At 40.1% G+C, this 21,009-nt stretch overlaps 1 protein-coding gene across 1 annotated transcript in view; it reads left to right on the top strand.

The window, feature by feature from the left end:
* Positions 1–5,048: 5,048 nt before the first annotated feature.
* LOC139224533 (protein unc-13 homolog C) overlaps positions 5,049–21,009 on the top strand; it is an 85,922-nt gene continuing 69,961 nt past the window's right edge. Inside the window, exons 1-5 of the mRNA XM_070856008.1 lie at positions 5,049–9,120; positions 16,383–16,405; positions 17,058–17,104; positions 18,233–18,311; positions 20,769–20,774. Coding sequence (XP_070712109.1) covers positions 5,052–9,120; positions 16,383–16,405; positions 17,058–17,104; positions 18,233–18,311; positions 20,769–20,774 — 4,224 coding nt within the window. The 5' untranslated portion in view covers positions 5,049–5,051. The remainder of the gene's footprint in view (positions 9,121–16,382; positions 16,406–17,057; positions 17,105–18,232; positions 18,312–20,768; positions 20,775–21,009) is intronic.

Genomic DNA, 21,009 nt, shown 5'->3' on the forward strand with positions numbered 1-21,009 from the left:
TATGCATCCGTTTTCTAAAAAAGGTTTGTACAAAATATTTCAGTCTTACCCAGAACGACAAGAGAAGGAGCAGCACATCACGGCGTGTAGTGTGACTGCTTGCAGCATAATAACCTCCAATTGGCATACTTGCATTTTCATTAGGAGAAAAGAGCAGATAGTGCCATTGTGAAAAATAGGTTAGCATGCCTCCCACTGACATTCGTTTTCATTAAAGGACAGTGGCAGAGATTTGCACAAGTGTTTAGGAGTGCTCTGCTAATCAGATGCTTTAGGGAAACAGGGGAAATAGGTTCCTGGACATAAATGCAGGGCTTGGGGAAGCAGTGCCTCAGAGCACAGGGAGTGGGTGTGGCTGAGGTGCTCCCCTTTTCTCTGGAGGTTTCTCTAGTCTGACTCACAAATGGGAGGGGCTCTACCCCAGGATTACAGCAATTTCCAGATTTTGTTTTGTCACAATTGATGGCAACTGTTTTTTTTTTTTTTTTGGAGGCTCTTGTCTGCCCAAGCAAGCTGATTATAAACATGTAATGCACGACATACATACATTACATGTAGTTGGTGAGTAAGTCGCATATCGAGACAGCGAAGCATTTGTGTATTCAGTGCCTTGCTCAAAAGCTCTTAGAGTCCGAATTGTAAATGTGTGGAACTAGCAGTTTATAAGCATACAAATAACTACAATTCCATATAGTCACATGCATTTCACAGACATGTGGAGCTCACAACATGCTTGAAAATATGTTTTTACCTTAAACACAATTACTATATACATCGTCATTTCATGTAATAAACTCTATAGAGACTGAATGTTCCAGGTAGGGCCTTATTTTATGCACGCGCCACATATGTTAATGACTCATCGTATCATAAAAAACAGTAGTTACCTTCCACTTATCTCTGCAGAGGTGCTACAGTATGATTTCTATTATACTGAATGTGCATATATTATGCTACAAAGCAAGGATGAGCAATAGCAGAGATACTGTAGGTCCAAATAACCCAACATGTTATCTCATTCTCTGATGTACTTGTCATGACGGTGGAATAGATGGTGTCCACATCTAGCCCATTTGCTTCTGAGTCTGCTTACAGAGCCATTTCTTTGCAGGCTCTGTGGTCAAATGTATAAAACAAGCACAAGTGCGATAAGGTGATCTAGTTATCTGTCATCCTTTTCTCGTAATTCTTGCATCATTACACACTAATGGGACAATGGCAGCGATACCTCGTGGGTATTATCAAGTCATTTGCGAATCAACTCTAGCTCTGCAAGAGGGTGAATGCTTCATTTGTCAAACCTTAACATGCAGATGTCAGGATGTTGGCTCTGTAAAGAGAAAGGCAGATCCCTAATTGGTAATCAACACTCATTAAACACTAGTACTCTGTTAGTGTGATTTGTCCAGATAGAGTGCAGCCACAGTGCAGCACACTGCTTTATATAAGTGATGTTCCAGCCACTGCAACAGTAACTAGTTAGAATACCAATTCCAGACACTGTAAGCTATGATTTTGCTTTAGCTCAATTTAGTACATTAAGTACATTACAAAAAGTTGCATCACAAATGTATTAAGATAACTGGTCAAAGGTAAGCAGCGGCCATTGTTAGGTGGATTTTGTGTGTTGTGAGTTATGAGTTGTGAGTGATGTTATGTAATAATAATAACAGTAGGCAATCTGAAGGGACGGCCCAGTGGTAGCTCCACCTCCGTTCCTGTAATGTTATAGGAATAATGTAGGAATACAACACACTGCCGTGTGTTTCTATGATCGTGAAGGTGACAATACTCTGTAAAGTATACATGCAACAATAGAACTGAGTATTTATGGTTATTTAGAGAATATTATTGATAAAATATGAAACTGACAGAAGAGACTGAGAGAAAAAGGCACAATTATAAATTTGTCTGCTACTTCAGCATCACAGACACCACCAGAGATTTATCCATACACAGCACAGGAACGTTTCAGATGGTGCCTTTAAAAATGCATGGAAGATGGGCCACTTTCATCTTTCATTGAAGGTGCTTGGGGGGGTTGCGCAACTGTTGGGAATGCCATTATCAAGCAATACAAACTGGACACTGGAAATGTTTAGCCCAGCAAGAAAATGTTACAGCATGGAGTACATTAGATCACATGAAATTAGCTAGCTAGAACATCTATTTAAGTAAAAAACAGTGTAGCTATATATCATGCTCACCAGTTAGCTGTATGACAGAGGCGTCATTTTCAATTACTCTGTCTGACTAATTAGACCTTTACTCGGATGGAAGCTGGGCAGAGCCATGCCGGGATATAGTGATGTCATCGAAGTCTGCATACTAAGAAGAATGATTTTAGGAATGTGTCCAAGGAGTGGCCTCAGGCTGCATGGGCTGCTCTGATTGGCTGTCTACCTGGACAGAGGCAGGAACTTTGCTAGAACCAACTGTTAAAAAGTAAACTGGACTTTTGTTTATAGGTAGAATTCAGTCTTAAACCTGAGAGACCTGAGAGGCAGCAGTACTACATTTGTATCGCTGTGCTGCGTGTGCACAATAGACTTTCTGCTCTGATTTGTTGTTTTCATTCAGGCGTAGTGGATTTTTGCAAATGGCATTTGGAGCACCAGGAGGAACCAAAGGAGGCAGATTTTTTTCCACAGATTGCCTGTCTCATGTACTACTGCCAGGAGTTGGTGACGGTTTCAGCAAATATGACAAAAGGATATTTTTGTAAAAGTTACCAACTGCTGTTTTAATACTAAGTTTTCTAACGAGAGTGAGAAGGATGTAAATGAAGTCTAGTCTGTACACACCCACACGGTTCTGAGGACAAGAGGTCTAATTAGGTTTAAGTGTGGGTGTGTAGCGGGTTTAAATATTCAACTAAATGGCAATTATTGTTTTATTGGGCTACCATAGCATACACAAGACCATGTAACATAAAATGGCGTAAGTAAATAAGCCATCACTCTCCTACCCTAACAACTACAGATGCCCTTGAACAAGGCACTTAACCCTCAGCTGCCCACTGAATAAACACAAGTTGACTGAGGGTATGCTTTGACACCTCTCAGTTTTTGCACATAGATAGAAGTTTGACATTTATACGAGAGCTAAAAATGTCAGTTAAAGTAGTTGAGGCAATATCAAGACATATTTAAACAATATCTGATGACTTTTTTTATCGGGTTACAGGTTTGGGTCATGGCCCATGAGTTGCAAAATGCTGCTTTTGGCTTACGCCTGTCTACAAGAGAGATGAATCCCAAACCTCTGTATTGAAAAGGTTTTGGTGATGTTTTTTTGCTTTTTTTTTTTTATTTTCACAACTCAAGACCATATAAAAGTCTTGTGGAATCTGTATTTTACATTTGATGACAGCTCACTCATTAAGATTGGCAGTTGAAGACATTTCAGTATTACAAATAATAAAAACGTGTTTTCCTTCCACAAACGTTCCTGCCCCAGGCATGCCCCAAACCTCATCCAGTGAAGTTAAAAAATTGTCAAACTCCTGGATTCATTCTATCATACATGAATTTGGCAGAAATACATCTATGCTGGCAACCTAGCCTCAAGCTCTATTTGCTAATGCCCGGTCATCCTTCAGAGCCCAGCAATAAAAGCTAACTGTGATGCTGTGTTTTACAGCTCATTTGAAGTGAACATGTCTCTGTGGTCATGAGACTGTAGACACATCAAACTCTAAACCCCAGAACTAATGTGGAGCAGCTGTCAGATCTTCTGCACAACAAGCATCCCTCTTTCAACTCTGTTGGCTGGTTCCACTTTAGATAAAACACACACCTCTCAGAGCCTCTCCAAGCTCTTGAGCTTTTAACATTATGTAGCATGACTTAAGAAGTCTTTGACCTCTTTTCCACAAGCATTGCCATTTGTCCTCTATGTAACAATATAGTCTACTGTACGTATGCATTATGATACCGAATAGTTCAGGTGGTAAACCATTCCACTTAAAGTAATCAGGACTTTGAGTGTATGACAACATAGGTCTTTATCTTAATTATTTTAACACATGAAAACATTTGCATCATCCTCATATTTTTTCCCAAAATATGGAAAATAACCAACAGATAGATTTTGTGTTTGAATCTGATTTAGAAAATTGAGCCATGGTACCAAAGAGACCAAATGCTATCCATGTTTATTTAGCTTTTCAACAGTTTTAATCATGTTAGATATTTCTTTATATGAAACACTGTTAATTGTGTGTGTGAGCATAAACATGGTTGAGCTTGGTGCTTTCTGTGTTCCACAGACACTCTGACAAGACCATTGTGGTACTGAAGCAATTACAATAATCTCATGCTGTAAAAGTTGGATACATCAATGTAGCCAGTGGGTCTATTGACATTGACTGACACATATACATATACATGAATACACACACAGTCATATACATATGCAGTTGATTGGCCTTCAAACCCCACTACTCTCACCCACGACACATACAGTCTACACACAGTGCTGTCATTCTCCCACTTTGTGTTTCCTTCTCTTTCTTGGACATCACCTCTGGCATACAGTTTAAATGAAGTCTAAGTAGGATGCATGAATAAAGCTGAAAAACATTTCTTTGAATGTTCTGCTTTTGAACAAACAGTCAGTTATTGTCTGCATCTGTACCACCAGGTTCTTTGCATAATGAGTCTGGAGGTTGCTCAGGGAGAGACCTTTGACATAATGCATGGTAACGATGTAGCAGATTGTCTACTGTCTCCTAATTGTGAACAACTAACTCAGTGTACTTTAGGTTCTTCCGGCTTGTGTTTAAATGTGATCTCGGAATCTGCAACCAAATTTTAAAAGTAAATATTTTCTTTATTTTCTTTTTGTCTTTCAGAGAGATGCTGCTTTTCTGGAGGAAGACCACTGGATTTAAAAGTATTAGTGAGACTCTACGCAGACTGTGGTTTAAGTGATCGTGAACTGGGCTCCCGCTGTCAATCACAGGTTGATTGTGCTTGGCTCATCTTCGCTGTATTCTCAGCCAACTTCTTTCACTAGATGATAAAAAACAGTCCACAGGATTGCCATCCATGGTTTCTGCCCTAATAAAGATTATATCATCCTACATTAAAAAGATTTGCAAAGGAATGTTTACAAAGAAATTGGCAAACCCAATAAAGAAGAAAGAGAGAAGTGAAAATAAAGACCCCAAATTGACCACTGATTTGCAAGCACACAATCCAACTCTCTCTACCACATTGAAGACTACAGTTAAAAAGATTTCTAAATGCTCTTCGGCACGTAACATATCGGTTGAAGAAGACGACGGAAAGAACGACTGCTCATCGCTGTCACCCACTTTCAGTTATCGTGTAGCTATAGCAAATGGACTCCCGAAAAACTCTCTTTTTTTAAATAATAATGAAAGTATCTTTCCCGAGGTTCTTTCGATTGATAGTAGTTACTCTGAGTCCTTGAGTGAGACAAAACCTGTCAGGAGGCTGGATGAGCATAAATCACACACCATGCCAGTAAGACGAAACAGGAAGAGCCTCATCAGTTTGGCTCCCTCTGATGGCAGTTCTGAAGGTGAACGAGTAGAACGCTCCAGTCTACACACACTTAGGTTGGGTGCTCTACGCAAGTTACGAAAATGGAAGAAGAGTCAGGAATGTGTCTCCTCAGACTCCGAAGTGAGCAACTGGAGAAAAACCCTGGGAATCCGGAGCAAGTCTTTGGACCGTGCTGGACGGCAGCAAAAGAGCTCCACCCTGGAGCCTGGCTCCTCCTCCACAGGTTGCATCAGTCAGACCCAGGATGTCATGGAGATGATCTTTAAGGAGCTTCAGGGGATCAGCCAGATAGAGACAGAGCTGTCTGAGCTACGTGGCCATGTAAATGCCCTAAAAAGCTCCATTGATGAGATCTCCAGCAGTGTGGAGGTAGTTCAGAGTGAAATTGAGCAGCTTCGCTCAGGATTTGTCCAGTCTAGAAGGGAAACACGTGATATTCATGACTACATAAAACAAATTAGCCATCAGGCCAATAATACAACTTTACGATTCCTCAATGTCCCCGAAGAAAGGCCAGAGAAAACAGAGAGTGTAATATATAAAATGCTAAAAGATAAAATGGGTTTCATTGATGCCCATAAAACAATTAAAATTGAGCTTGCACATAGGTTAGGGCAACAAAGGGAATGTTCTAATGCAAAACCCCGCCCCATTATTGTTATTTTTGCAACATCTCAAGATAGGGATGTAGTCTTGAAAAAATGCTATAAACTTAAAGGAACAGGCATTACAGTCTCTACTGATAGTTTAACTAATGATGGAAAAGAGAGAAAAGACAAAACAATGTCTTCTTCACAAACCTATGAAAGCATGGATATAAAGGTCTCAGGAAAGGATAAAGTAGTGGAGAGTGATGACTGGGACTCAATGGACAGTGATAAAGAATTAGATGAATTAAGCAGAAATAAATATGCAATGGTGGTTTCAAAGCCTGTTCACAAAGGCAAATCAGAGAAGAGACGATCCCATGATCATAGTCGGTCAGGAGAGGAAGCAGGCTACTCAGGTGCAGTTCACTATGCTGATGACTCTTACTATGACCCAGACAAGCATGCAAAGGCATACTACTCTGATTTGACCTCTGGTTGGCTTTCCCAGAGTGACTATTCCACTCCTAAACTCAGCCGCTCTGAGTCTGACTGCTCAAAGCTTTGCCAGTCATACTCAGAAGACTTTTCAGACAGTCAGTACTTTACGCGAGCTAATGGTTGCTCCCTGCTGTCCTCCTCAGATCAGGAACTCTGGCAGAGAAAACAAGAAGACATGGCCTCCTCCTGGTATGCTAGCCCCTGTCACCCACTAGGCCATGTGAATCAAACCCCTGAACATAATGAGATTGAGACTACTGAAACTATTGACAGTGGGGTAAGCAATGGACTTGTCTGCATGTCTGGGGACAGAAGCCACTACAGTGGCTCACAGCTTTCTCTGCAAGGTGATCTGTCACCATGGAAAGACTGGCATAACCTAGAACAGGGTGCTGACTCTGGCTTGGAGGCCTCCATAGAGGTTAGCAGTCCCTTTGATCCCTCAACCATCCCTGGCTTTCCAGAAAATATCACTAAATGTCAGGAGGTTGATTTACAGTTTGAAGGAGATGAGGAGTTTATGATGCTTGACAGAGAATCCTCTCTACCACCTATAACCACCCACATTATTCCTCCTATCACAGAACGGGAGTCTGTCATCAAAACATCTGCCCGGCAGTCTAAAGAGGGATGTAAGGTAATCACAAAAGAAAGCCCGAAAGTATTGTCTAAAGATGCCGCTAAAGCTCCGGCTAAAGTGACACATAAACAAACTAAGTTGGCTCCTAAAGAAGAAACCACCAAAATATTGCCAAAGGAAACCCCAAAGGCATCTGCTAGGGTTTCACCTAAAGTGACCTCCAAAGCAGCTCCTAAAGAGTCACCTAAAGAGATTCAGAAATCTGCAATCAAAGAATCCTTGCAAGCCCACTCTAAAGACAGTCCTAAAGTCACACATAAAGAGCCCACACCTAAAGATACCGCAAAGCCCATCGTTAAAGAAGTGTCTAAAATAATATCCAAGGTAACTTCTAGTGAGGCTGCTAAAGTCATTCATAAAGTGACCCCAAAGGATAGCCCAACTACGACCCCTAAAGAAAGTCCTAAAGAGTCACCTAAAGAGAGCCCTAAAATAACTCCAATTGAGAGCCCTGTCGCAACCCCCAAAGAGTCTCCTAAAGAATCCCCTAAAGAGTCCCCTAAAGTCATTGCTAAAGAACACCCACAAGTTGCATCTAAAGAAGGTCTGAAAGTTACTGCAAAGGAGGTTACTAAAGAAGGTGCAAAACTCCCCCCAAAAGAGGTTCCAAAAGAGATGCCTAAAGTAGCATCTAAGGATAGTGACAAAGTATCCACTAAAGAAGTTTCCAAGACTCCACCTAAAGAAGCCCCAAAAGTTGCTCCTAAAGAGAGTCCTAAAGTGCCCCCCAAAGAGATATCAAAAGCTGCCCCAATAGAAGCCCCTGAAGTAACACCTAAAGAAATCCCTAAAGCAGCTCCTAAAGACAAATTCCCTGAACTGGATGTCAATCATAGCTTTCACCAGACCCAGAATAAGTCTTCAACTATGTACCGCAGTCAAAGTGAAATTCGGACAGATAAGGTAGAGGAGGTTCCTAAGTCTTGGAGCAGTAGGCTCAGCATAGATCTAAGTGAGAAGTCCTTTGGTTTTGGATTTGGCTCTACACTGCAGAGGGCTAAGTCAGCTTTGGAGGTTGTTTGGAAGTCTGGGTCTCAGGGTACTCCTGCTCCTCCTGAGGAGCCCACCAACTCTTCTTCCTCATTTATGGGGCGTTTCCGCACCCTGTCCACCTCCACTGCAAATACCTCCAGTAGTGCTATAGACTCAGATGTCTGTAGAGAGCCTCTCCTCTACAAGGCAGAGGAAGATAAAACAGGCCAAAAGCCAGAGGCTGGGGAACAACCAGTGGACAATGAGACCCACTATGTTGAAGTGATGGAGCAGGTACTAGCTAACTTGGAGAACAAAAGTAATGCTAATGAGACAGAGGACACAGAGGAAACAGATGAGCCCACACAGGAGTGTGAGACTTCTCAGGACTATGATGTATCTGATGAGATTGAGGCATCTCAAGAAAATGATGCCTCTCAGGATTTTGAGGCCTCTCAAAACTTTGAAGCCACAGAGGACTATGAGGCTAGTAATGAGCCACGTGTTTTAGAGTATGACTGCACTTTGGATGAGCAGTATGATGAAGAGTACAATGAGGACTTCCAACTCGCTGAGGACACTACTGAATATGACGCAATGGTGGAGTATGTGGACGTAGAGGAACCCGATGAGACAGAAGATAATGATGTGACAGAGGAGATGGAAGAGGGTGATGAAGAGTTAGAGGAGATAGAGGAGATACAAGAGGAGGCCAGTGAGGTGTCTGAAAAAGTGGAGCAACAAATGGATGAAAACAAAAATGTTCCAGAGGAGAAACCCACAGAGGCCCCACCTAAGAAACGTGTTCGACCTACATTCAAAGAGGCAGCACTGAGGGCCTATAGGAAACAGATGGCTGAACTGGAGCAGCAGATCCTAGCAGGGGGTACGACTCTTCACTCCTTTTTGTTTGTCTCAGTGTCATTTTTATTTTGCTGTGTTTTACAAAGTTTTACAGTCATAATTCATGCTGTGTTTCTCAGACACAAAAGCTCCAACCATAACAGTAACAGTTAGTCGTCATAACCAAACACCTGGGACTTAAAAATACAATATATATTTGGAAAAACTTGTGGATATGTAGTTGTATTCAAGTTTGAAATATGGAAATCAGGAATAGGACAACAATTGGAATTTACAATTCTATATCTCATATTTTATGCCTCTAAGCTGACTTCATTCCACACTGAAATAAAGGCTGTCTACGATATGGAAAATGAAATCCATAAAGCTATAGTATGATTTTGAAAAGGATGTTAAGTAATGTGGAGTATGCACAATTTTTAGTTAATAAGCTAAAAGTTCTTCACCATGAATAAAAACATGACTACAGTTTTTTATTGAGTGACACGTTGACTTAGCAATGAGAATGTTCTTATTGTCACTGATGTTTGCACTACATTTTTTGTATTATACTTGTGTCTCACTGCCATGAATCAAAATGCTGTATAGCTGATGGGTCAAGACATACTTAAAAATGATCCAATTTAAAATCAACATGGTTGTAAATGGTATAGACTTATTCATTGAAGTTGTCCTTCAACTTCAACAATGAAAACTAGGGAATTTGCACTCTTACTTAACGTGAAAAATCTTCCTGATCTTGATCTACATATTTAGCTGCAACTGTGGTGCTCATGGTGAGGTATGAACTGTTGTTCAGGGAATAATACACCTTACAGTTACAGTTTAAGGCTACACCTTAACCTGCCAGGTCTATGTGACGGATGTGTTCACAAACCTTTTCAGAGGCTACAATCACTAAACGTCCTGCAGAGCTATAATTCAATCAAAACATATTTTTGGCATCTCTGCACTGCAATTTCTTACTATTTAATGACTGATTGTCGTTTTTTATTCAAGCACATTGCTTTTGTTGGTCTACTAGGAGAGAAGAGTTAGAGAGTTGATATAACTATCTGACTCACTGACTGATTGACTCACCTCTCATTGTTGAATCGTGCATGTGTAAGGTGAAGAGTGCAGTAGGCTCCAGGCATACTGTATGACTCCATATGAAAATTTGTGACCAATTGTCTGCACTGTCCAATGGCTTTAGGCTCTTTTCTTCATTTTTTTCTCAGTCAGTTAGTAACTGTGTCTGTTGCTGTTCTATAGCAAAAACATTTTGAGACAGGACGAGATGAGGAGGAGAGATGTGAGGCACGAGTAACTATGAACAAAGGAAAGGCTTGGGCCCACATATTCCAAACCAACCAGCTTGCTTCCTTGTCCTACAAATAATTTTGTCAATAAGTGGTTTCTGCTCTAAATAGAATATTGAAGCACATTTGTTGAGAAGATTACACAGAAAATTGGCTATAAAATGCCTGACCTGGTATTTCCACTGTCATCCAAAAACCCTCTGTTGCCAACAATAGACTTTGTCTTTCACTTGCATAAACAGAGTCGATAGAAGCACATCCAATATGCATTTATTTGACATAGTGAGCAATCGTTTAAAAGTCACTATGCTACTGATGGAGCCCCACCCACATCTCCTGTAGCTGAAGTGTGCTCATCATGCCCGAGATCATAAGCGTGCTGTCTGGTCTGTACCAGAGCTGTGAAGGGAGTCTCAGCAGTACTGCCACTCCTGCCAGGCCTGTCGTCAACTGGCTACAGCAGCGTCTGTATTCAGATGCTAATTCACAATCCCAAGGGCATTCTGTAACCAGGTCAGCCTTGCTTGGAATATTTATAGAGGTCTGCTGCTAGTGAAGTTTGCTGCTTGCTCCTGGGGGAGCAAAGGAGGTAGACCCTCTTTATGCTTAGTACACTATTTCTCGAGATATAAAAAATGCAGATACAGGGAATGACGAGCCTCGGTTGCTGCTTTAGGTGATACCATCCAATTTAAGGCAACGACTGATTCAATATCAGTGTTTATATCTGAGGAAAGCCTTTCATAGTTTGTGCTCACAACTTGGAGGACCAATGACTTGAATTTGCAATGCAATACTTCTGGTTTTCAGATTACACACTTTACTCTATGCCGAGCCTTTGTCTGTGATCACTTTACCCCAATGTTCTATATCTGATTCATACCCATGGGGATTCCATTTTTGAGCTGAAACTGAACTAAATGAACCCTCTGAAATCAGCCTGCAACAACCTCAAACATTTAGTCAAAGCTGAATAGGAGCTGAACAGTGAACAGTGAATGCTAATATTTCAAATGTACTATAGTTGATGTGTTTTCTTCTATAGTAGGAAATAATGTACTCATGTGGTATTGTTTGAGTCATCAGAGGGACAAGCAATGAACAAATTGGCAGCACAGGCACTCAGGACGTTCATATCTCACTCTGAGCTGAGTTTCATTACATAAAAGTCAGAACGACTGTAACCTGTCACTACACACATCTCCCTTTGGTCCTTACAAATTACACTGTAAATAATTTGTGAGTTTCCGAGTGAGGCAGCTTCCATTTTCCTAATACATTATCTGATAATATGAGATGTTTTTGTATTATCATTTGTATTTTTACCTGAGTCCCAAGTTGAGTAAAACTTAAAGTTCTAAAACACAAAGACAATATTCTGGTTTTGCTGTAATATTTGTAATAAACTGTACAAATGTTCAAAATAATCAGATAAATATGTATATCAATCACTAAATGTGATTAACTAGTTTCCAGCAGTGGTAATCAAGGAAATCACCAATCAGCACATCACTATAAATAATATTTTAGTGAAAGGAAACACTTGTCAACCATAATGTTCATGCTGCATTAGACCAGAAAAAAATAAACCAGAGAACAAAATAAGTGGAAAATAGTAATATTAGAAAAATACAAATAAAGGGCTGAAACTTCTCCAGAAACTCAGGATTTCTCATGATCTGCAGAGTCACAAAAACAGGCCCTGTCAAAAGAAGACAAAAGAAAGAAAGAGCCAAATGACTGTTGATCTGTTTTTAAGGTCTGCAGAGAATCAAAAGGAGAAAACAACAATGTTGAGTTCTCAAATGGATGGTTATTTAAGCCAGTTTTATTCATTCACAATGCTTCCAGAGGTCAGCTCTGCACCACATAATACATCATACTGAACATAGGACTGCCCTGCAGAATTAAAATGTATATTAATCAATATGTTATGTTTAATTAACTGAAGTTTGTTTGACATGCGGATGTTTTTCGCTGTTCAAACAAGAGAAACGTTGGTAACAGGAATTGTTTTTTAATACATACCTGATGCTGTCTATTCAGACTCTTTATGTAGCGAATAAACAAATATGAATATACATGTATGAAATCAATTTTAATGACATATAATATTATAATGAAGTTTCAAATTGGAATACTATCTGCCGACCCAATTACTCTCAGAGTGCCTGTGTGTGAGTTGGGGGACGGGGGACGGGGGACTCCCTCCCCTCTTCTGCTCTCCTCTAAGAGAAGACCAGAAGAGACAGTCCAGGGGAAAGCCACATAATCCAAATTCCTGTGAGTGAACTTCTTTAATTAAGTCTCTCCAAAAATTCAAAGCCACTAGTGATCATACATTAGTTTTATACTTGGAGATCAACTTTGAAATGTTTTGTCTATTTAGATCTAATCTATTTAGATTGGCACATTTTCCCCCTTTATAGACTTTAAAGACAAACCAGCTCCTTAACTGCTGTACATTTTTGTCTTTTGCATTAGTTTAAGCTTTGTAAACATACGAATCACTTAGTTCATACTGACCTGCACTCATTTAAAACAAACCTTTTTTTCTTTATAGTCCACCAGCTTTCTAAATTTGAGAGCATGTAAGAGTAGAAATGTGGAAATGTGGACTTATAGCTGTTTCCCAGTGTATCAAAACTGGATTTGTAATTGTATGTGTATTCCCCAAACCTCCATACAGTAATATGTGGAACTTTTTGACCTTACTTGGTGTAAATTGCATAATAACCTTTCAGCTCATTGTAATTTCAAGTGGTCTAATAGAAAACTAGACTTCTTCACCTCCTCTTGGCTCTGTTTTCAGGCTTTAGAAGATCTAGCCAGAGATGGGAGACTTTGGCCAATCACAGGCTCTTTTCAGAGAGAGGGCGTTCCTTTTAACTGTTCTGCAAACACAGATGCATGTACACCTCTCTCCAGATGCCGGTGAAAACCTAATTCAATGGCAGAAAATTCTGCAGAAAAAGTTACTATTCCAGCATTATCAATAACTGCCAACAATGTAAAGCAACACAAAAAAGGAAGACAAACTTCTCCAAAAGAGACTCTAAAAGAGAGACTGACAATAAATGCAATAAAACATGAGTCAGTTTTGGAGATGGGGAGAACTTTGTAATGAGGTTGCTAACATAATTTTCCTGTAACATGTAAATGCGTTGCAGTGGTTCATTATTATTCTAATGATATTATATCATTATATGCCATTATTATAAGACCTCTTTTAATACATCCATGGGCTGTGTATGTAGATTTACCATGTAAGCCTGCAAGGAGTGGCTATAGTCTAAACTATAGCTAAGCAAAGCATTAGCCACAAGCTCACGACTGCAGCTAACTTAAGTTCATGTTTATGTAATGCCATGTAACACCATCAGGATCACAGTCATGATTGTGACGCTGCTAACTTCATGAAATATATCTACATGTTGCAGTGGTTTGTTAGGTTGTGTATGTAGCTTTACCATGAAAGCAGGTGATGAGTGTCTCTGTTGATTGTTGCTAATAGTTTAACTTTCTGCTAACAGAAGCTGAAGGCTCATGGCTGCGACTAATACCAGTTCATGTTTATGTAGCTGTAAGGTTAGAACCTTGAATCACAGTATATCATCTCAAAGGGCTTTATAGGTCCACAAGTTTACAAAGAAAACAAGATGGTAATTCTCAGAATAGGCTACTATGGGCATTTGATCACGGTCATGATCAGATGAAATTGCTCGCTTCATCTTCTTGCAGTGTGAAGCAGAGCATACACCCATACTCGTCTGGTGGGTGGAGCATGGCGCAGCAAATTGAACGCTGCAGGAGAAGAGCTGTATTTTTCAAATTATGGCTTCTTTCTTGCCTTTTCCAGAGAATTGCCTCCCCCAGCTTTAAAGGACAGTGCATAATGTGAAATTAATTGAGAATGTTCTTGTTTTAGCCTATTGCAATGGACTTAAACACATGTACTCATTTTATTTTACTCCTTTTACTTGGATTAATACTGTCCCTTACCCATTTATGATAAGTGATAAGTGTAATTCTATTCATTTATTTGATAGCCTACTGCTTGGGGTCTGACACCAACTTGTGAGAATTAGACCTATCGTATGCTATGTGAAATAGAAAAGTAAAATTAAGGAAAGATTAAGACAAAGTTTGGGATGGGGGATCTGCTGTTCCCCTGAAGTACCTGCCCCACCTGTATCCTGCTTCTTTGAGTTGAACATCGATGCGTACTTAGGTAATGCTGAGAGGACTGGTCATAAACATCATGAATCAAGTGTTTCGATTGATTAGCTAACAGTGTAACATTATTGCTGGCATGATTGACTCACACAACAACCCTTTAACCTCCTCACCAAGAAAAAAGCAATGAAAAAATTTATTCTTTATATTTTTTTTTTTTCCTTGGGGCACTAATCACAAAAATCAATGTTTTTTTAAGAACAGACCCCACATTTTTTTGAAATATTGGCCTCTACCAAACGGTTGAGATGTCGTAAGTAAAACATGTTTTCAATAAGATATAGTGAATCAAAATGTGCTCTACCATATGATTGAGCAGAAGGTTAAAGGGTTAAGACCAGTATGTCCACACAAGGAGACTTGTTCTGTCATGTGTTGGACCAACGATCTGCTCTGGTGAGCTCTGATCTTTATAGAATGTGACCATGTATCTGCTCTGAAATGCAGGATTTACTGCCACTGTTGAAACCTCAAAACACACACACACACACACACACATTCATTTGTGAAATTAGGTTTATATCAGTAGCTTATAGCCAATCTTTGTGGCCTGGCATTATCTAGTGCAGTTGCTGACTTGCTGGTAGACAAGATGGCTCTATCTTGTATAGCCATGCTGGAAGTAGCCACGCTGAGTGCTGTCCATGGTCCCACTTGCAGCTTAGCTCCTCTTTGAGTGCTGCTTGTGTGCGTGCAGCTTTTGGTGTCACCTCACCCAGTGAAAATATGTTTATGTCATATTATTATATTGGGATAGTTGCTCCAAAAATGTAGCATCTCCATAAAAGTCAACCTTTTCATGAACGCATACAACCAAATGGTTTTCACATTGAATAGGATGCATTTTTAATGAATTTAAATCATAAGTGCTTCCACAAGGACCACAGTCGTGAAAAGATATGCACTTGTGTTGAACACTAATGGCACATAGAGCACTCTTGGTAATAGCATCCACCAAATATTATGTACTGGGGTGTCACCCATGCAGTTCCAGAGTTATTGATGTTTTAATGGTTATCAATGAATGTTTTTATGGTGTGATTCTTTTAACAGGTGTCAATTTTCAAGTAAAGAGACAAAATGAAAGAAAATGAAAGAAATAAGCTAATTGACTTCGCCTTATACTGCATTAATGATTAACACTAACTGCACATCAGCAACCAACAGCGTATTGTCTCATTTTCATCAGAGCAGCAATTTGATCTTTCTCTTGTGAACAGCTGTTTTCTGTTTGTAGCACATTAGATCATCATTATACAGCTATTTATCACCCCTGGATCAATAGCACAGTAATTACACCTCTGCAGTCTTGCTTATTTTAAAGGGCTTGCCTTCTCTCAGTTAGTCTCTAAAACACCAACAGCTTATGCTTACCTAATGTCCCATTTCTCTCTAGCCATGAGTGTTAACTCAGGTAATGTTATTGATCAAAGGCATGTCCAATTTTTTTTGTGCTGCATTGATTTAAAATATTCTTTGTGCAAAAAAATGATTGTCACATTTCAACTGTTAGCTGAGAACCTCTTGTTGTATAACAGGTTTTTCTACTGGTTCTACAGTATCTCTGTTCGTAGCCATTCCCTAAGGCATATGTTGACTCTGTCTCCATTTCTGCATAAATTGTTTGGCAAAACAGAATTATGTCATCAGGCGCTAATAGTAGATCAGTGTCCTTACTAAGTGTGTGTATTTTCCAGTGAGCTGCTCTTTCCTAACAATCCACCCTCCTGTCACTTTCTCCTTTCAGACAGCAGTGCTTTGGATACACAGGTTTTATGTCACTGTTTATCATCAACCACTTGTGATGTCCTTTGCATGTGCATGTGTTTGTGTGTATTTTTGTAAACGTTTCTCCTGTTTTGTAGTATGATTGTAGTGGTGATGTGTAGATTTTGTGTTCACCTTGACTTAGACCTGAAAATGATATCTCTACTTGAGTGTGTCTGGGAGTGTGTTTTTCTGTAGGTGAACTGACGTGATGTCTGTAGGTATGAAAGAGAAAGCAGCATGTGCCTTTGAGCCATGTCACTGTCACTTTGTGCTGGTCATTCTTTTATTCCTCTCTTTTCAGAAATTGATTTGTGTTTCAAACTTGACATTTTGGTCAGTGAGGAGGGAGAGTTACACAATAGGCAAATTTGGCCTGAAGCACCAAGAGCGGCAAAACTCAGTCTTGAGTCCACAAATTACATTGATGTGGAATAATTTGGTCTTTTGCCTCTGGTGCTTCCTTCTCTTCTGTACTCCTCCTCGTCATTTATCTTATCCTGAACTGACCTCCAAACATACTGTACTTTCCCAGTCATTTTTTTTATACTATATCTTTCTCTTGTTTTAATTTTGCTGCTGTTTGCTTTGTCTGTAGGTGGGTGAACTTAGATCATATTTCTTGTTTCACATGATATGTTTCTTCTCTCTGCAGCCACGCAGTGTTTTGGATCCCAAAGTGCTCGGCTTGCAGTCTGGAGGGTGAGTGGTGGCTCACTTCCTGATCTGATCCCTTCACAATCATTCAGTTCTGAGCTGCTGTGCTGTTTTGCACCTCCACGCTGAGGAAAATGTAGCAACTGTTACAGGCATGAGGCAGATTCTCTGGCGTGAAATCCCAATTAAGATGTGTTTTGTGGCACACCACAGAGACAGGATGAATACAGAAGACGTCTGATGCCTTCGCAACATCTGCAAAGGTGTACGTTAATGTCTATGAATAATGAATCATGACAGTCTATATGAAATACAGATCACACCCGCTGTAAGCTTGTGAGGTCATGGAGGAAAAAAGCTAAGCTCATATTTAGCCCATATTACCCCAGCTCATGCCAGACTATGCAGCCATGTGCAATGCTCATTGTGCATAAAGGCAGTGAGAGCCAGGAGCCCAAGGATGAGGCAAGGGCCAGCACAGCTCGTCACATTGTGTGTCTTTATGGTCATAACACTGATGTTGCTGAGAGTGCTGATAGAAAAGCTCGAGGAGCTTTATCTGTGTGGAGGCATTGGAGCTTGATGTCGCGTTGAGGTCATTAGCGAGGCTTTGAGTGACAGATGACCTCACTGAGAGCGTCACAGGAAAGGAGCAAAGCAGGTGGGAAAGCAGTGAAGGAGAGTAGGGTGTGCACATGGGAGCGTGGTGGATGGAGCGAGCAAGAAAGCTGGACCTGAAGTGTTGGAGACACTGAGAAAAACTGACCTTATAATGTCCAGTTCTGTGGCGTGGCGTTTTTTGTGTAGTTTTAGCTGCTATGGGCCGTCACCATTCAATTGATCTCATGTTTCTCAGTATTCACAGCATGTAATATAAATCCCATGATAGGTGTAACATTAATATCAATATCACCCTGTAACAATGTAGATATTATGGGAGAAACAGGGTCTATTGGGAACAGCAGAGGGCGAGAGGGATTACACTGAGCTGCACTAAAGGTGGTCGGCACCCTACGAAGTCAAGAGGAAGGGGTGAGGCAGGTTAGGCAGGAGGCATGATCTATGGTGTTTGCCAGCTGTGTAAATCAAAGCCCCCCTTTCACCGTAGTAATGTCTCCCCCAGCGTGGCATTATTATGATATTAATACACCTTAAATCTGTCTGCTTCTCCAGGGCTGGCAGTATTCTTTATGGCATTGACAGCATGCCAGATTTACGCCGCAAGAGGACAGTGCCTCTTGTCCGAGACCTGGTGAGTCATCTGTCTCAACAAGGTTATGTGGGATTTATGGCAAATGTATCTGATTGACCCCACATTATACCACACTGGTGGATTCCTTCTCCGTGTGAGTATGGATCCCCGCTGAAGACAATGATAACTTTACTGGAAAGCTGAGAAAATGTGATGTGCTGTAGAGTAACAGCTTACTGTTACTTTCTTATCATTTCATGATACCCTAGGATTGATAACAGCCGTATATTCTTGAAGCTAATGTCTTTGCAACAATAATTGTTATCAAGATGTAACTTAATTTGTGATTTTAACCACAAAGTGTCATACAGCACACGATTGGGATGATTAAAATGATTTTCCTCACATATGTAGACTTGCTATGTAGTCGTAAAAAAAAACAAGCTAGTAAGAAGTTGATTGGCGATAAAAGTAACCACTTAAAACTCTGACTGTGTAGTGTAGAATGTTACCTTTTAGGAATGTTAAAGCTAACCTTAGCCGTAACTCTATGGCTTGATTAATTAGCCTAGAGAGAGTGTTTAAGATGTGGCGTCACAGTGATGCTCCCCCATTTGTTTTTATTGCAACATAATGTGTCATAAAATATCCCAGAGAGAGGCCTGTTGCACTGCAGTCCACTGTCTCTGTGAAAGAGAATAGTATTCATGTCTGTTTATAACTGCTTGTCCATTATGTCCCACACAGTGTGCATCTGTCTTGTCTATGTTTTACTCTCATCTTCACCTATTTAAGTCAAAAGGATGCAAAACATATCAGAACTCTTAAATGAAGTTCCTTAAGAACAATCTGTTTGATACTTAAAGTCTTTACATATTTAGAGTTTCTTGTGAAATTATATGATTATCTAGCTTGATGTCATACACATAGATACTGCTGAATGTTTATATCACAGTGAACAACATGAGTTGATGCTGTATTTGTCCATATCTCTCATGAAATTAATAACCAACAATGTCTTGGTAAGTATGGGTTGTCGTTTTTTTATTTTTATTTTTTGGGGTTTTGCGTGTATATCTGCCATTCCTACATAGACCCATAAAAGCTATGGGTGATATTTTTCAGTGAGTTGTCAGATTTCAGCCATGACGATGCTTGGCCATTTTTCTTGCTTTTTTTGGTCCTCGGCAGGTGTCGCAAATTTGTATTTAACTTGAAATGTTGACAACTCAACCCAAAAATATATCAGAGAGACTTCATTGACTTCTGATTTAACTGTGTGAGGCTTTTAAATCATGTAAAAGTGACACTGAGCAAGCCTTTTACACGTGGGATGAAGTCAGTAGTCAGCAAAATAATTGGTTCCCTTTCATGCCTCTCCTTTGTCAATGTCCCCATTTGCTGTGTGATTGCTTCAGGGCAGCAACAGCGTTTGATTGGAATGGACAGCAGGGTTCCCCCATAATATGGTGGGATGCAAAAAACATACACAAACAAAAATATAAAGCTGAATATCGATTCCCAAGGCACTGAATGCTATATTAAAGATGAGCAGATATCATCTGGATGCAGGGTTATATTGTATTGCCCGTAGCAACCTCAGCAGTGCTGGTGCATGTTGATAAACTTACATCAACACTCACAGTTCATGTAGAGGTAACGTTTCCTCCTACATTCTCCATGGCTTCCATGGATCTTTACCATAGCTGGGCTGTACAAACAAGAGGGTCGTGGTAAAGACTGATCCAATATTGTCAGCTGTCCATGTCTGCATTCCTCTGTTATGTAACGTCCTCGAGAATGGGATAAATGTCTATCAATCTCTGGTCACCCAAACTCAATGGATATTAATGGAAAAGCTAATTTACATACGTGTGTCTGTGAGTGTGTTACCTGTCTTGTGTTTGTGCGAGTGCCTTGTGTGGGCGTGTCCTGTTTAATGTTTGAGTACGTTTGTGAATGTCTGAGTGGATGCGTGTGTGTGTTTAAAGTGTGTGTGTGTGTGTGTGTGTGTGTGTGTGTGTGTGTGTGTGTGTGTGTGTGTGTGTGTGTGTGTGTGTGTGTGTGTGTGTGTGTGTGTGTGAGTTGGTGTTGTGCAGTACAGCTGGCTTCACCCATACGTGAGTGTATGTGTGTCTTGTGTTTCTGTTTGTGTCAAACTAATGTGCAGAGCAGACAGCAGAAAATATGATCAAAGCTTCATCCAACAGAGAACTGAATATAAATGCAAAGCATGACTGCAATTAAGTGACTTCCAATGCATGAGTGGATAAAGAGTCATGCAACGGCTGTATAATCTTTTGATAAAGAGCTGAATCTTTCTAGTGCTCTATGCCCTACCAGCAGTCCTGCATGACAGTTGAGCTACCTATGCGCTCAGTATGGATATAATAAATACAATATAATAAATACTATTCCTCTGCTGTTTGTGCTTTCCACATTCACCCCCCCACTCCTTTTCTAATTCTTTTACTGTATTTCTTTCATTCTCTATTCATGGCCTCCTGGAAAATAAAGGCTTTGGTAAGTTTACGTTCTGTTTCCACTTCTGCAAACGTTAAGAGCAACAAATGCATGCTTTGTCTCCAGATGCATCCACTGGAGAAACTCCAAAAGTCTATTGATTAGCTATCTATCCAAATGATTTTATATATGTAATTCAGTTCTACTCTGGACTTTTCTTCCTCTTCTTCCTCTCCTTTCCTTTTTGTTCATGAGCTGTTTCACTGTATATACATGTGTGCTCCACAGACCTCTG

Source organism: Pempheris klunzingeri, chromosome 1, assembly GCF_042242105.1.
Source record: "Pempheris klunzingeri isolate RE-2024b chromosome 1, fPemKlu1.hap1, whole genome shotgun sequence".
In the NCBI taxonomy this organism is placed as follows: Eukaryota; Metazoa; Chordata; class Actinopteri; order Acropomatiformes; family Pempheridae; genus Pempheris; species Pempheris klunzingeri.